The sequence below is a fragment of the Otolemur garnettii genome, unplaced genomic scaffold (genome assembly GCF_000181295.1).
Source record: "Otolemur garnettii isolate 467f Iridium unplaced genomic scaffold, OtoGar3 scaffold00026, whole genome shotgun sequence".
NCBI lineage: Eukaryota > Metazoa > Chordata > Mammalia > Primates > Galagidae > Otolemur > Otolemur garnettii.
In genome coordinates this window covers 16,071,290-16,087,413 of record NW_003852421.1, presented here as the reverse complement: position 1 = coordinate 16,087,413, position 16,124 = coordinate 16,071,290, and the positions used below count along the sequence as shown (strand labels likewise).

Sequence of the window (16,124 nt, the reverse complement as noted above, 5' to 3'; positions counted from 1 at the left end):
CACACTGCATCCCTGCACAGGGTCAGGGGTCACGGAAACCAGAGCCTCTCAGACTGCTTGGCTCACACTGCATCCCTGCACAGGGTCAGGGGTCACAGAAACCAGAGCCGCTCAGGCCCTGGCTCACACTGCATCCCTGCACAGGGTCAGGCAGTCATCACATCAGTAAATGGATCGAATGATTTCTGTGTTGTCCGATCCCAAAATGAGCAGCTGTGCCCAGAAGTTTCTGGTACGTTTTACTGGTTGTTCTTTCCTCTTTTTATAGCGTGTGCTATGAGCGGGTTCCATGGTACCCCACGGTGCTAACCTTCATCCTGTCTGCTTTGTGGCACGGCGTCTACCCTGGATACTATTTTACCTTCTTAACTGGAACCCTGGTCACCTTAGCAGCTAGAGCGGTAAGCTTCCTTGGATGTGGGGTCTTTCCCTTAAGAATCTGATGCTTGTGTGTTTGTCATCTTTAGAATCCTAGCAGAGTTAGGAGCAGAGATGGAAGGTGGGAGTGATATTCTGAAAAATCAAACAGCATGCAGAAGGCTTCCCATTAGAGAAACACTTCAGTATAGAGGAACTTGTGGTCATTACAAAAAATGGTCAACCATTTTATTTTCATGTTATTTACAGAGGGTGCTTGTAAAACCAAAGGAATTTTAGGAGCAATATTGAGTACCTTAGGAGGTGAAAATGTTTTTAATCATTAAAGGCTATGAACATACACCATATACTAATTATGGATGATGATGGCTATTAATTAATGTGGGCTCCACCGGCCTTCACTTTGCTTATGTTCCCCTGAATTCCTCATTTCATTGCCTTCAGCCTAGAAATAATTCACAATGTCTGTGAGCAGTCAGTGAGACAGCAGCCAGAAGAGATGTGTCTGCTAGGAATTTGTCTAACTTCTTATGTTCTCATGCCTGATTCAGCTCTCTTAATTGATTTCTGTGAAATTCTTTATGAATTTTATAAATTTGGTTCTCTAGGTGTTTTGAGGAATCATTAGTTTGTCCTCGATTGTTCCTGCTGTTTGCTTGTTGTAGAGCAAGATAATAAAAGAATAAAAAATAAGACTGTCCCCAAAGAAGAAGGTGTATGTGTATAGATGTAATTGCAATTCAAAATGCTTTCATTGTTAAATAGTGGAGGTTTGTATTTGATTTAGTCCCAATCTTTGATAATGTTTGTGGCCTTCCTTATTTCAGATGCCACGAGCTTTGAGTGATGTTTGTTGAACTGCGTTTTGGATGTGAATTCAGCAGCCCCATCGTGGCTGTTCACTTATCCTTTAATTCATTTATTCCGTGATTATTTTAGGAACGCTGCTGAGTGCCAGGGTTCTAGGTGCTAGGCTACCACAGTGAGCAAACAAGTGCTCCTCCCTGAGGAGTTTCTGTTTTAGTTAGACAAAGGTGTGTTGGAATATACATGTGCACAAGGTAGATGACTGATTGCTATTCATACCAGCAATACACTTTTAAAATTAAGTGCATATCGAGTGTATTTGTACAGAGAAAACAGGAAAGGTATTTTCTTTTCTCCCATTCATATACCTACTCAGATTATAAAAGGAAAGCACAGAACAGATGGCCAGGACAAACTAAGAAATAAAGGTCAGAATTTTGTTTGTTACATATCCAGAATAGTATTCCTTAAAATGTCTTTAGTTCTATGACCTTAACTGGCATAAAGGCTTTCATTTCTGTAGAGCCTTTTTTTTTTTGAATGATCTGGAAACATTTTTCACAAGTTAGGTAGGAGATGGATTTTTTAGCTTGCTGGGCAGCCTCGGCCATTGAACGCCTTCGTGGTTTGGGGATGACCTGCCTGTTCCAGCTCTGCCTTTGATTCTGGCACCTGGAAATCAGGTGTCTTTCTATAGGCAAGTCTAGTTACATGTGTCAAAAGATCTACAAAGCAGTATACCCCTTGATTTTCCATTTCAAAGAACTGTCTCTTTACCTAAGTCTTAGTTTCCGTACCTGTAAAATGAGAATAATGATGCCTACAGAATAAGCTTATTGGGGAAATCAACAGAGATGATCCATGAACACAGGCTTGGCACTTAGTAAGAACTCGATAAATGGTAGCGGCTATTGTCAGTACTAATAGGAATATTATCTGTATCATCAGTACCCAAAGGAAACAACTAGGAAATAGGACGTAAATTATTACAAGGGTGTGCATCACAGAATTATTTATAATAGCAAAACAGGAGATGGGGAGAGAAGCTAAATTTTGCATAATTAACTTAAAAATTATATTGGAGATTAATATTCACTGACATGGAGAAAGTTGATGATGTATAACTAAATGAGAAAGGCTGGAAATATATTGGTGCCATTAAGAATATAAATGTGGATCTATACGAACGGAAGAGGCTTACAAGGCTCTGGACCAAGTTCTTCAATGATACTTTTCTTTAGGAGATGTTAAAAAAGAAAACAAAGTTCTTTTTCCTTTTGTGTAGTTTGAATGTTCTTCTACTGTGAACGTTTTTTCTTTTTTTTCAAGTAAGAAGAGCCACAATGGTCTTTTAGTTGAAAATAGCACTAGGTGGTGGTGGTTTTCTGCAGGCTGTGTTGCTGGGCTCACCTGTGTGCATGGAGTAACAGTTGTTTTGTTTTTCACCCCCTCTTCCCCATTTGTGCCTTCTGGGCTTGAAGGTGAGAAACAACTACAGGCATTACTTCCTTTCTTCAAAAGTTGTCAAGGTCGCTTACGATGTGGTCACCTGGGCTGCCACTCAGCTGGCTGTGTCTTACACGGTCGCGCCCTTTGTTATGTTGGCAGTGGAACCAACCATCAGTTTATACAAGTAAGTCTGCATTGTTCTCAGTTGCCATCTACTAAGCTGTCTTGGGGTAGGGGGCACACACTGAAGCAAGCAGTCCTAAGGATTTCTATTGGGGCGTCAATGTGAAAATGTCCATAGCAGCTGGGCAGCTCATGCCTATAATACCAGTGTTTTGGGAAACTTGGGCGGGAGAATTACTTGAGACCAACCTGGGCAAGGTAGGGAACGCCCCCCCCCCCATCTCCACAAAACAGTGAAAACATTAACCAGGCATGATAGTCCATACCTGTAGTCCTAGCTACTCGAGAGGCTGAGACAGGAGGATCACTTGAACCCAGGAGGTCAAAGGTACAGTGAGATATGTGATTGTTACATTGCACTCTAGCCTGAGCAACAGAGTGAGAGTGAGACCTTATCTTTAAAAAAAAAAAAAGAAAGGAAAAGGAAAACATCCACAGAAGCATTAAGAAGAAAAAGCTAGCCTCGGTGGCACCTGTAGCTCAAGTGGCTAAGGCGCCGGCCACATACACCAGAGTTGGTGGGTTTGAATTCAGCCTGGGCCTGCCAAACAACAATGACAACTACAACCAAAAAATAGCTGGGCATTGTGGCAGGTACCTGTAAGTCCCAGTTACTTGGGAGGCTGAGGCAAGAGAATTGTTAAACCAAGGGGTTGGAGGTTGCTATGAGTGCTGGCATCATAGCACTCTACCCAGGGTGACAGTTTGAGACTCTGTTTCAAAAAAAAAGAAGAAGAAACAGCTATCCTAGAGGCAGTGTTCAAATACATAAGAGCTAAGTGGACGAGAATCTCTTAAGCCATTCATAATGTAAACAGGGACATTTATATCAGTGTACTTTGAAGGGATGGGTTGGATTGAGAATTCAGAGGGTGCATTTGCTCCCCGTGGCTCCTTTTCCTGGCGGGGGGGGGGGGAAACCATGCTGGAGACTGTGGGGCGTTCTGAGAGTAGGACCAAGATGGCCAGGAGCTGCAGCACTGCTGGTGCAGGGATTGGCCCCAGTGTAGTCTGGGGAGGGTTCCTCTGTGCTTGGAGATGGCCATTCAGCAGGTGTATGTAGGTTATGCTGCTGGTTGCCCATGGTGGGGGGAATTTAGGGAGGAGGGGGAGGCACACACTGGAGACCACTCATGCTCCAAATCAACTGCAAACCTGCAGTTTACTCTTGTTATTTCACCTGTGTGTTTAGTTGGTTGAGTTTCTCCACTATTGTGAAGTGGTTGTGTGACCCCTGTGTTTTCTCAACTGTAAAGTGGAGCTGAGAATAGACTCCACCCCACAGCACTGTCGTCGGGATTGAATATTGGAGCTGACATGCAAACCAGCAGAGGGCCCAGATCGGAATCTGGCATGTGGTCTGTGCTCAGTGAGTGCTGACTTGGGTTACTTCAGGGGCTGTACAGGCTTCTCTCGTTAACCCTGGAATGTGCTCGGATTTAAAACAGTGACGTGGACATAGCACAGACACACCTGATTTATAAGTGGGGATCCTCTGTAGTTGATGGAATGGTCGGGAAGGGGTGGGAGACACTCGTGCAAAATACTAGCTAGTGCCACAGGGAGGCTATAAGAAGTTATGCTGATAGAACATGGAAGTTGTACTGGTTTTTACACAAATTTTTCTAGGTGAGGGGCACTGGAAGACTGGGAAGAGAATTCTGATTTCTGGCCAGAAAAAAACAAAACAAAATAAAACACAACACCTCCAGCCCCCACCCCCACCCAAAGCAAGCCCTCAGTCCAGCTGCTACAGTTGTAGGAGTCCTGTATGGAGAAGATGGAATTGAGCACGCCTTCACTGGCTCCCCCCTAGAGAGAGGCGTCCCCAGGTGGCATTGTGGCTCTCACAGGGTTGTTCCCCCTGTGCCCACCCGAGGGCAGTCCCACGACCTCCTCGCACTACTTTTGTTCCTGCTGTGTCAGAGCCCACAGCCCACATCTGACCTCTCTCTTTTGCTTTTTGTCTTTCTACTCACCCCCCACCCCCAAGCAGCCTCCTGTCCCACTGAACTGTCTGCCCGAGCTGTCTCTGTTGTTGCCCTGAGTGCTAATTTGTGTTGGTTAGTGCTCTGGCTACAAAGTCTCCTAGGTTTGGAGTTGTCTGCTTCTATCCTGCTTTCCAAACCCCACCAGCCCTGGTATTTCTAAGCTCAGGATATTGCTGTTATAGCAGAAAGGCCTTTACTCAGCTCAGTGTCGTCAGGGTGCTGGGCACTGTGCTGGGAGCTGGGGATGGAATGGCAAGCTCAGACCTGCTCCCACGGAGGGGATAGCTTGATGGGGCGGGAGGTAGGCAATAATTGAGAAATGTATAAATACACGCTGAGATGGTACTCCGGTACAGGGCTTCATGAGAGCATAGCATATAACAGGAATCTGACTTAGCCTAGTGTGCAGGGGCGTCTTTTGGGAGGAAGTGGCATTCCAGCTCAGTCCTGGAGGCTGTGCAGTGGGAGTGGAGCCAGCACCGTGTATGTGTAGTGGGCGAGGCTGGGCACTGTGGGCAGTGCTCTTGGCTCAGAAAAGCGTAGAAAAGCCTGTGTGGTATACCAGGAGGAAGCTCTGCACACGGAGAACTAGAGAAATGTGAATGTGGGCAGAAGACAGAACCCAAGGGAGAGAGTGCTGAGCTGAGGGGAGAGGGGTGGGTATCCGTATCTCTGGTTATCACATGAGAAAGTGGGGGCTCTGAGAGGGTAGGGAATTTAACAAAACTCACACAGCAACTAAATGCTAGGGCTGAGCCTCAGAGTTAAATCTGATAACATGCATTTAACCAACTAAAGGATGCCAATCTCTAGGGTTAGAGGGGGACTCAAGGGGGCAGAGTCAAATCATCAAGTAGCTTTTCACTTCTTTTTAAAAATAATCTAGAATACTTCTTAAAAATGTTTAGAATGAAACAGAAAATTGACATTCTTGCCACTTTGGCCCATTTCAGGTGAGTTAAACTAATATTTTATCTTGTTAGCTGGTCTAGTATATGATTTAAATATTTATCTAGCTGCCCTGTCCAATAGAAGCTTCTACAATGATAGAAATGTTCTGTCCATGCCTCCCTGAACCCCAGCCACCCAGGACATGCGTGGCTGTTAGGCATTTGAAATGTAGCTAGTAAGATGGAGGAACTGAGTTTTATTATTTATTTATTTATTCATTCAGTTTGAGACAGAGTCTCACCATGTTGCCCTTGGCAGAGTGCTGTGGCATCATAGCTCATAGCAACCTCAAACTCTTGGGCGCAGACGATTCTCTTGTCTCAGCCTCCGGAGTAGCTGGGACTACAGGCGCCCACCACAACACCCCCCACCCCACCCCCCGGCTGCTATTTTTTGGAGACAGGGTCTCGTACTTGCTCAGGTTGGTCTCGAACCTGTGTGCTCAGGTGATCTGCCCTCCTCAGCCTCCCAGAGTGCTGGGATTACAGGCGTGAGCCACCACACCTGGCATTAACTTGAATTTTATTTTATTTTTTACTTTTAATTTCTTTATTGATAGATTAGGCAATTAACTTGAATTTTAATACCCCCATGTTGCCTGTGACTCTTACAGATTGATGTCACCTCAGAAGGTGCTTTCAGAATCTTATAAGAAAAATCCCTGAATCTGGTGAAAGAAATTAAAATTGCACAGCGTTTTAGGGAAGGTGAGGCCAGTTGCGTTCCAGATCTGTTCCTCACTTCAGTAACTGGCAGTGAGTGGCAGTGCGTGCACACCGACTTCCCAGCACATCCTCACTGCTTAACGTGGGAATTTCTGTTGTGCTTTGTCCTTAGGCCTCATCAGTGTTTGATCTAGAGCGGCTTCAGAGCTCAGGCTTAAAGTCCTCAGTCTAATTTTTTTCTTTAGCTTGTAAATGAGCCCCAAAGGAACACTGAAATATATTATGAAAGAACCCTTCTTATAAAATCATTTGGAAAAGCAAATTCTCATGTATCTCATGTTTTTAATTAGCTAGCACTTTCACAAATTCAGTGTGAAAGAACATTAGCGTTTGTGTAGAAACTTGTTATAGATAGTGAATTCCTTGAAAGCAGGGACTGTGCCTTACCCATCTCTGTGTCTGGAGGACCCAGGTCAGGGCCTCGCATGCTCAATAAATGTTGATTGAGTTGAGTTTTTTCATAACGGAAGGATGAAATATTCCTAAAATGTTAAAGAAACAAAATGTCAGAAGAGGTTACTAAATCTCACTGGGGGTTGACACTTTTATTCCTTTGACTTTCAAAGTATTTGCATTTAATCTAACACAACTGCTCCAGTGTAGATTTGGCCACATAAGGAAGATGAAGGCAAAGCTCAAAAACAAGGTGTATTTTTGGCACGCAGACTTTGAAAGCTTGCTTTGTAATACCTATGACCAGGGCGTGTGCCTGTGAGTATTCCAGTTTATGCCTGTTATCCCCGTGTGTTTATCTAGCCCTTTCTCACCAGCAGTAATGTCTTGGTGAGATGGTAAATTATATGGTCACTTGCTGTGGTTGTTCGCCCCTCAGCTGGTTAAACAACCATTAATCATGGACTTGTTTCCATTCCCCCAAGGGAAAGGGCAGAAGCTTATACCTTTTCGTAGATCTTAGTTTAATGTAAATGTTTATTGAAAGAATAAATGCACGATGATATGTTTGCTTCTCTTAGAGCTCTTGACTGTTCAACAGACATTGTCAAGAAGCGTTCCTTTTGTGAAAAGGTGGAGAAACTTAGGGTGTCTGTGAGTTACCTGATTCTAATGTGTCTGATCTCAGATCACAGAAGCTGGGGAATGATTCTCGCTTAACATTTTCCTTTAATCTGCAAAAAGCACTGGAGAAAGTGCGAGCTTAACCTTTCCAAACGGATCTAGAATAGTTGTGCTAATGTGAGCTGTTTGTGATCACTTGCATTGGATGATAAGTGCAGTGCTACATACCCGCACTCTGCACACTGTGCTGAAGACCAGGCTTTGGCAACAGAAGGTCAAAACTCCAAAAGCAAAATGTGTTTCTCATTAGTTTAGCTGACCGTAATCTGCAGGGTTATGGACTAGCTTTTTTTTTTTTTTTTTTTTTTTTAATTGTTGGGGATTCATTGAGCGTACAAGATACTGGACTAGCTTCTCAAAATCAGGATGCATCTGACTCATAAGACACGTAAGAAGAACTTGTCATACCTGAGGAGAGCATATGGGCTCGTTTTAGTTGCATTGTGTTTGGGGACCAGAACGCAGTCATGTATTGCTCAATGACAAGGACACATTCTGAGAAATGTGCCGTTAGGTAGTTTTGTCATTGCTGGAACGTCACGGAGTGCACTGGGACAGACTTAGGTGGGGTAGCCCACAGTACTCCTAGGCTTAAACGGTGTGACCTTTTGCTCCCAGGTTGCAAGTCTGTGCAGCATCCTGCTTGCTGCACTGAATGTTGAAGGTGATTGTCACACACAGGATTTGTGTATCTAAACATAGAAAAGGTGCAGTGAAAATATGGTATAAAACTTACCATGGATGGAGCTGACAGGACTGAGGTTGCTCGGGGTGAGTTGGTGATGGAACTCGAGGGCCTGGGACGTCATTGTGACTGCTGTAGACTTCATGAACACTGTGCACTTGGGCTACGAGTTTAAGCTTTATGATGAAAGGGTTCCTAAGAACCCTTCTTAGGAAATCATTTGGAAAAGCAAATTCTCATGTATCTCATATATGGAAAATGTTTTTAATTAGATAGCATAAAAAAGTTTATAAAGTTTTTTTTCTTCAATAATAAAATTAACCATAACTACTTACTGTAACTTTTTTTTTTACTTTTTTCTAAACTTTGAGTTTTTTGTAATAACAGCTTTAAAATGACACGCTGTACAGATGTGCAAAAATACTTTTTTAATGTCCTTTTTCTATAAGCTTTTTTCCTTTCTTAAAAGGTTTTACTTTTATTCTTTCCCATTTTGGTAAAGACTGAGACCAAAAGACACACAGCCTACACTGGTGAGGATCATCAGTACTACCATTGCCCACTGCTCCAGCTTGTCCTCCTGGAAGGTGGTCGGGGCAGTAACACACACGAAGTTGTCATCTCCTGTGATCCCAAGGCCCTCTCCTCTGACACCTCCTGAAGGGCCTGCCTGAGGCTGTTTTACAGTTAATGTTTATATATATAAGATACATATACATTAACTAATGTTACAGTTACTACAGTTTATTTACATATATACACACATATACATATATATGGAATGTCACAGTTAATACAGTTAATGTTATATATATATACACATATATACATATATGGAATGCTCTCTAAAATGATAATAAAACATAATAGAGTGGGCGGCACCTGTGGCTCAAAGGAGTAGGGCGCCGGCCCCATATACCAGAGGGGGTGGGTTCAAACTCAGCCCTGAGTAAGTAAATAAGCCAGTGACCTAGTTGCTGGGTTGTGCACTGTATGTAATTTGTGTGTGCGGCACTTCTGTGCGACTGGCAGCGTAGTGGGTTTGTTTACACCAGCACCACCACACACACATCAGTAACACGTTGCACTAGCACATCATAATGGCTCTCTGGTGACAGGAGCTTTTCAGTTCCATTATAATCTAATGGGACCACTGTCCTGTGTGGTCCGTTGTTGACTGGACTGTTATTCTATAGCACATGACTGTGAAGCTTGAATTTGTCCTTGTGAGTCCTCAGGCTTTGAATATGGGGTTTTTGGCTGTTGTGGGGTTAATGCTCTTGGTCTGTGTATTGTATTGTCCGTGGGAAGATGCCATGTCTAGACAGAGATGTGCTGGTGGCTTGCTCTGCCCAGCTGTGCGTTTTCAGTCCATTCCTCACCTGTTTACCCACCAAAGAGAGTTACCTAGAGAGTGGATCCTGCCACACACACTACGCTCACCATACCGAAGGTGACGTGATCAGGTGACATTTCTCAGCTGTATCCTTGTTTGAAATATAATTTTTATGTTTTTATTCCTAGGTCCATGTACTTTTATTTGCACATCATAAGTCTCCTGATAATACTATTTCTGCCAATCAAACCACAAGCTCATGCTCAAAGGTGGCCTCAGACTCTGAACTCTGTTAAGAAGAAGAAAGCAGATTGATACCTCCGAGAAGAGGTAGAGCCGAAAAACATGTGAGAGATGAGATGGAAGGGCTCACGGATGCTCCAGGGATGTGGAGGCGATGTTTACATGCATTTTTTTTCTTTTTTTAAAATGCAGGGAAGTATTTTTGTAAAGCCTTTTTGTACAGATAAATCGGCCACGTCCAGTTTATTTGTTTGAATATTTTACAGGACATTCAAGTGGGGTGGAGGATGTGCGGGAGCTGCAGAGACGGTCTGCTCCGGCCTACGGGCTCCTTGCTTTTCTGGCATGATTCCAGCCCCTGGATGCTGGGACGCAGGCATCAGCTCCGGAACTTAGGAGGCGATTGCTAAAAAGGCTTGTTATTCAGGACTTACCCAGATGTGGCTGTTCCCTTGGGAAGCCATGGGCCCTTGGACTTGTGACATAACTGGTTTCCAGACACAATAACTACACTCAAAGGACTGTGGCTTTCTAGATTTGAGTCCTGGCAGAGTCAGCAAAACCAAAAATAAATAAACCACCACCACCACCAACAACAACAACAACAAAGTAGAAGATGATGATTGTGCAAGAGAAGGATCGTGGAGGAAGGTTTTCAGAGCACTGAATACTCCATGAGCCTTGAGGACTAACCGTGAACACTTGAATGGACTGAAAGTCAGGCGTGCCCTCAAATAGGCAGCAATTTTTTTTTTCAGGAATGTATGCGCCCCCCTTCCCCACCCACCTTTTTCTGAACTCTGAGCCAAGATTGGAAATCAGAAAGTCTCCTGTACACGTGCACCGGGAGCCTAAGAGGCTACTGTTTTCCAAACATTTCCCATTTCCCATGTGCCATCTGCTTGCCCAGGAATGGCCCTGAGAAGACACCTCATGTTGACACCATGAAAGGCAACAGGATGCCTTTTAAAGAAATAATTTTTTTGAAAGTAATTTAAAGTTATATATTAGTAGAAGTTTTAAGATGTTTCTCTCTTTTCTCCCCTCATTTCGTGGAGGTGTTGATGATCATGGCCGTGACATACACTGGGGCTGATTTTCATCTTTCTGTTTTCGTGGCTGATTAGCTTTGTTTTCATTGAATCATAACATTGGAAAGCAGAAATTGAAAGACAGTTTTCCATCTGGGTTATGAATGAAACAGAGCTGTGGCTCCTTTCGGGGACTTCTACGTGAGAGAAGAAAACATGGGATTGAGTGTTGAAAATGATGATGATAAAACGTGCTGCAGTGGTGTGCCCTCGATTAAATGGCTTGGGAGGAGAAAGTTTATTTGATTCGGATGGTAAAAAAGTTTCTTACTGAATAAATAATATGTTTCTAGAAGGAAAACATTTGTGATGGGAACAATTTTTGTGTGTGTGCCAACGGAGTCTTGATGTTCAGAAGTGTGTGTGTTTGTGTGTCTTAACAAATGTGCACACACTTAAGGTTTCATTTACCTGAAATCTGCGCACCGTAGCCTGCTCAGTGTTGGCATGCCTGCGTGTTGGCATGATTTCAGTTTTTATTCCCAAGGCTGAAGGGCAGATGCACCCCCATTTTACAAATGAGGGAACTGAGGGTCAGAGGGAATTTGGTAACTGCCTTAAGGTCACAGAGTTACAGGTAGAGTGGAGGTTTGAATCCAGGAAAGCCATCAGCTGTGAATCTTTCCACACGGCGTCCTGATGCTGCTTCTGTCAGGACTATGAAATACGAACGTGATGTACTTGTCCCTCTCTGATGCATTTGAACAGTCCTGGTGCTGGGGAGGACCTGAGCTGTAGTCCTAACATGGGCTAAGGGAAGTTACGTAATACCATGTAGGGGCCACTCATATTTAACCAGGAAGTCTTGGAGCAGCCCTACTTTGCTGTCCCAGGAAGAATATCAAATGGATGGTAGGGGGAGAGGATGTAGATGATGAAAATCTGAGTCTGTCTTCAACAGGAAGACTTTGCGGGGTGAAACCAAGAACTGTGCACAATCTTGCACAGTAGTAGAAATGGTAATATAACCACTGGCATGAAGCCTGGGGAGCGATCTGTGTTACAGTGAGTCTTTGAACTCACAGTGCCATTTATGTCATTGTATTTAAGTATCTCCATTGCTGAGAGAGGAACTCTGGTCATAAGAGGAGAGGCGACTGCTGAGGTAACCAGCTGTCCCAGTTTTCCAGGGACTTCCCAGCCCCTCAGTCCTGGGCAGGTTGAGGCTGTCGGCCCTATGGTGATTGCCTGGGACCTGGGCTCATGGGTGCTCCGTGTCAGAGTTGGTGCCAGGCCACTTGGAGTCCTTTCTTCTGTTGTGAGGCTTTGTTCACCACAAAAGGACAACACAGAGAAAACGGAGCACCTTTTTTTCTCCTGAGAACCATTTACTCATAGGACAAAATCTCATTTTAGGACTAAAGTTGTTTGTTTTATTGACAAAGAGTCTCTGTCACCTGGATAGAGTGCCATGGCATCGTAGCTCCCAGCAACCTCCATTTCTTGGCTGAAGTGATCCTCATGCCTCAGTCTGCTGAGTAGCTGGGACTATAGCTAAAGTTTAGATAAAAGGTAGGGACTCTTTATTACTTTAGATTTCTAAGTTGTCCTAAACATAATACACATGTAATAAATATAGATTGATGAGTTTTTAGTGGAAAAGAAATATATATTTTTTCTGGTTTTGTTTGTGGAAATAACTAAAACAGTTACTCTTATTATTATTATTTTTACTTTTTTTTTGTCTTTGAGAGAGAATCTCTCTCACCCTCAGTAGAGTGCTGTGGTGTCATAGCTCACAGCATCCTTCTCTGGGGCTCAAGTGATTCTCTTGCCTTAGCTTCCCCAGTAGCTACAGGTGCCTACCACAATGCCCGGCTATTTTTAGAGACAAGGTCTCACTGTTGCTCAGGCTGGTCTCCAACCTGTGAGCTCAGGCAATCTACCGGCCTGGGCCTCCCAGAGTGCTGGGATTGCAGGCGTGAACCACCATGCACAGCCTGTTTTTTTACTTTTTAAGTTTTTTTTGTTGAACCGTATGGAACAAGAATACTGTTTTATGGTTGAAAAAACAATAAATAGTTCAAGCTGAGATTTCGACTGATTAGGAGAGAATGATCAGGTGTCCCCAGAACGGGTGTGGCGCATGTCCTCTGTCACCCTGTGGGCTCCGTGCAGCAAGCAGGGGGTCCTCCCACACAGCCTTCTTGACCCCCGCTGCACACTGGAAGCACAGAAGAAGCTTTGAAAATATCGATTGATGCCCAGCCCCTCCAGGGACCACATCTTCTTCCCTTTGTCTCCAGCACTTGGCATGGTGCCTGGTCTGTAATGAAGATTTAGTAAGTGTTTGTTGAATGAATGAGGGATTGAATGGATTAGTTTAATGCATCGTTGCCTTTGACAGTTTTGATTGAGTCGCTTTTGCACTGGGCAACATTGTTTCTGCTATTTAGAATTAGGTTTTGAAATAAAGGCTTGTGATTTCAGGGAATTCTGAAAGCACATTATGCAAAATAATCACTCGGGCAGCCGGTTTACATAGTCTGAACCCCTCTGGTTCATCCATCCATTAATTAATGCATTCACTTATTTATCAAAAATGTCAGTCTGGTGTGGGCCTGGCACTCTGAGAGCTAAAAGACGCTGTTCTGCCCCCTTGGAGAGCTCCCAGTGTGCCCAGAAATGTGATCCAGAGTAGTGTGAAAAGGGCGTGCCCAGGAGAATCCTCCCATTCACAAAGGACAAAGTGACTGGCTGCTCACTTTGTGTTTCGTTGTGAGTTTAGAGTAACCTCATTTGGTGCCTGAAGGTTACCCAGGGCGGCACCATTGCTGCACTCCAGCCTCATGTCCAGGTGGGGTTAAGCTGGTTCTATCCTGACACTGGATGTTAACTGCGGCCATGTCAGCACCCACCAGTGCAGGCCACTCAAAGGAGCAGGCTGCGCTTTCGTGTTGCCCATAGAGGGGGTGGAGTGTCTGGTCCTCCTCAAGGAGGATCCTTAGTGAAGGTTCCAGGCATCTGAGTGACTTCACAAAGCCCATGAGGAAAGGTATTTGCTTAGAGAAGATCCAGCCCATGTGCACTTTGTCAGACTCCCCAAACTTGTCTAAGGCTTCCTGCCATATGTCAGGATGAAGAAAATTAACATTTATTGACAATTACTTTCGCTTGCATTCCTAGTACAATCTGTGAACTTGGCAGTGTTTTCTTTCCTCTTTGCAAATACAGAAACCAAAACTCAGAGACTATAAGTAGCACGTAACTTGCCCAAGGTCACCCGGTGAGTGGAGGGGTTTGAGTCCCGGTTTGGCTTATTGCAAAGTCCATCTCACCCCTTGGTGCAGAAGCAAATGTGTTTTCAGAGAGACAGAGTTTTAAAGCTTTAAGTAACTCTAGCACTCACCGTGAACAGTGGTTTCCAAATGCAGACTGGCTGGCCCTGCCACTTGGGGAGTTTGTTAAACACTCAGTGAGTGATAAGATAGGTTTGCTGTGGAAGCGAAAGGCAGCCCTGACCGCTTCATTTTCTGGGGGAGGCAGCATGATTGATGTCGAGTGGGAAGAAGGCAGGCTACCGCGCCTTCCTCCGGTGGGCTACGGGAGTCATAAGCCGGTGGCATGGGAGCCTGGCTGCATCCTTTGATTATGTTAAAGAGAAGGTTATTTTGGACTCTTCTGTCATTCTTTGTGCTCCTTAAAGACCTTTTGCTTAACATGGTCCTTGATGCATTTTGAAATATGCGGACATTGACTTAGGCCTTAAGTAGGTAGTATATGTTATGGGGAGCAAACTGCTTTGCTAATAAATGAATAAAACATCAGAATCAGGCATGGGCTTCTTGGAAGCAGACTAAAGAGATGGCAGGAATTGGGGGTCCATGGAGAGGAGGAATTTCCAGTGGGTGTATGGTCAGGATAACCTTTAAGAATAGAAAGGTATAGAATTTTGGGCCTCTTATAGAGATATTTTTCACCTTAAAAAAGGAAGCCAAAATTAGAAAAAATATATTACTATGTTATTATAAAGGGGAAATTACAGACATTTCACTGATGAATAAGGATGCAATATGATAAACAACATATTGGATTAAAAATTGATGTTTAAGCAATATACGTTAATCAAAATTGAATCCAGTTTGTGTGCGTAGACATTATATATATATATATATATATATTTTTTTTTTTTTGCCCATACCCCCTCGCTCCTTCTCAGTCTGATCTCCCCTTCCCCCATGCCCCACCGTGTCATTAATTGTCTTCATATCAAAGTAGAATACATAGGATTCTTACTTCTCCATTCCTGTGATGCTTCACTAAGAATAATATGTTCCACCTCCATCCAGGTTAGTACAAATGCTGTAAAATCTTCATTTTTTTGATGGCTGAATAATACTCCATAGTGTACATATACCACAGCTTACCAATCATTCCTGGGTTGAAGAACATTTAGGCTGTTTCCACATTTTAGTGATTGTAAATTGGGCTGTGATAAACAGCCTAGTACAAGTGTTTTTATAGTAAAAGTTTTTTTTTCTCCTGGATAGATGCCCAATAGTGGGATTGCAGGATCAAATGGGAGGTCTAGGTTGAGTTCTTTAAGGTTTCTCCATACTTCCGTCCAAAAACATTGTATTAGTTTGCATTCCCACCAACAGTGCAAGAGCGTTCCTTTCTCTCCACATCCACGCCAGCATCTACAATTTTGAGATTTTGTGATGTAGGCTATTCTCACTGGGGTTAGATGATATCTCAGGGTGGTTTTAATTTGCATTTCTCTAATAATTAGAGATGAAGAGCATTTTTTCACATAGTAGCCATTCGCCTATCGGCTTTAGAGAAGATTCTGTTCATCTCTTTTCCCCATTGATGTATGGGGTTGTTGGTTTTTTTCTTGTAGATTAACTGAAGTTCTGCATAGATCCTGGTTATTAGACTTTTGTCAGATTCAAAATATGCAAATATCCTTACCCATTGAGTAGGTTGTCTATTTGCTCTGGTTATTGTCTCCTTTGCTGTACAGAAACTTTTCAGTTTCATGAGATCCCATTTGTTTAGTATTGCTGTTGCTGCTATTGCCGTGGCAGTCTTCCTCATAAAGTCTTTCCCCAGGCCAGTATCTTCCAGTGTTTTTCCAATTCTTTCCACTAATAATATAGTTTTTCCAATTTTACTATCAGGGGTATCCAGATTAAGTAGAATGATTTTGAAGTATTTCTATTTCTACTGTCTATAAGACTTGGTGTGATCTGTTTTTTTTTTTTT

At 43.4% G+C, this 16,124-nt stretch overlaps 1 protein-coding gene across 1 annotated transcript in view; it reads left to right on the top strand.

Annotated features, from left to right (window-relative positions):
- Positions 1–10,367, top strand: part of MBOAT1 (membrane bound O-acyltransferase domain containing 1) — a 96,148-nt gene extending 85,781 nt beyond the window's left edge. The window contains exons 11-13 of the mRNA XM_003788330.3: positions 269–401; positions 2,667–2,818; positions 9,771–10,367. Of these exons, the coding sequence (XP_003788378.1) occupies positions 269–401; positions 2,667–2,818; positions 9,771–9,897 (412 nt within the window). The 3' untranslated portion in view covers positions 9,898–10,367. The remainder of the gene's footprint in view (positions 1–268; positions 402–2,666; positions 2,819–9,770) is intronic.
- The last annotated feature ends 5,757 nt before the right edge of the window (positions 10,368–16,124 follow it).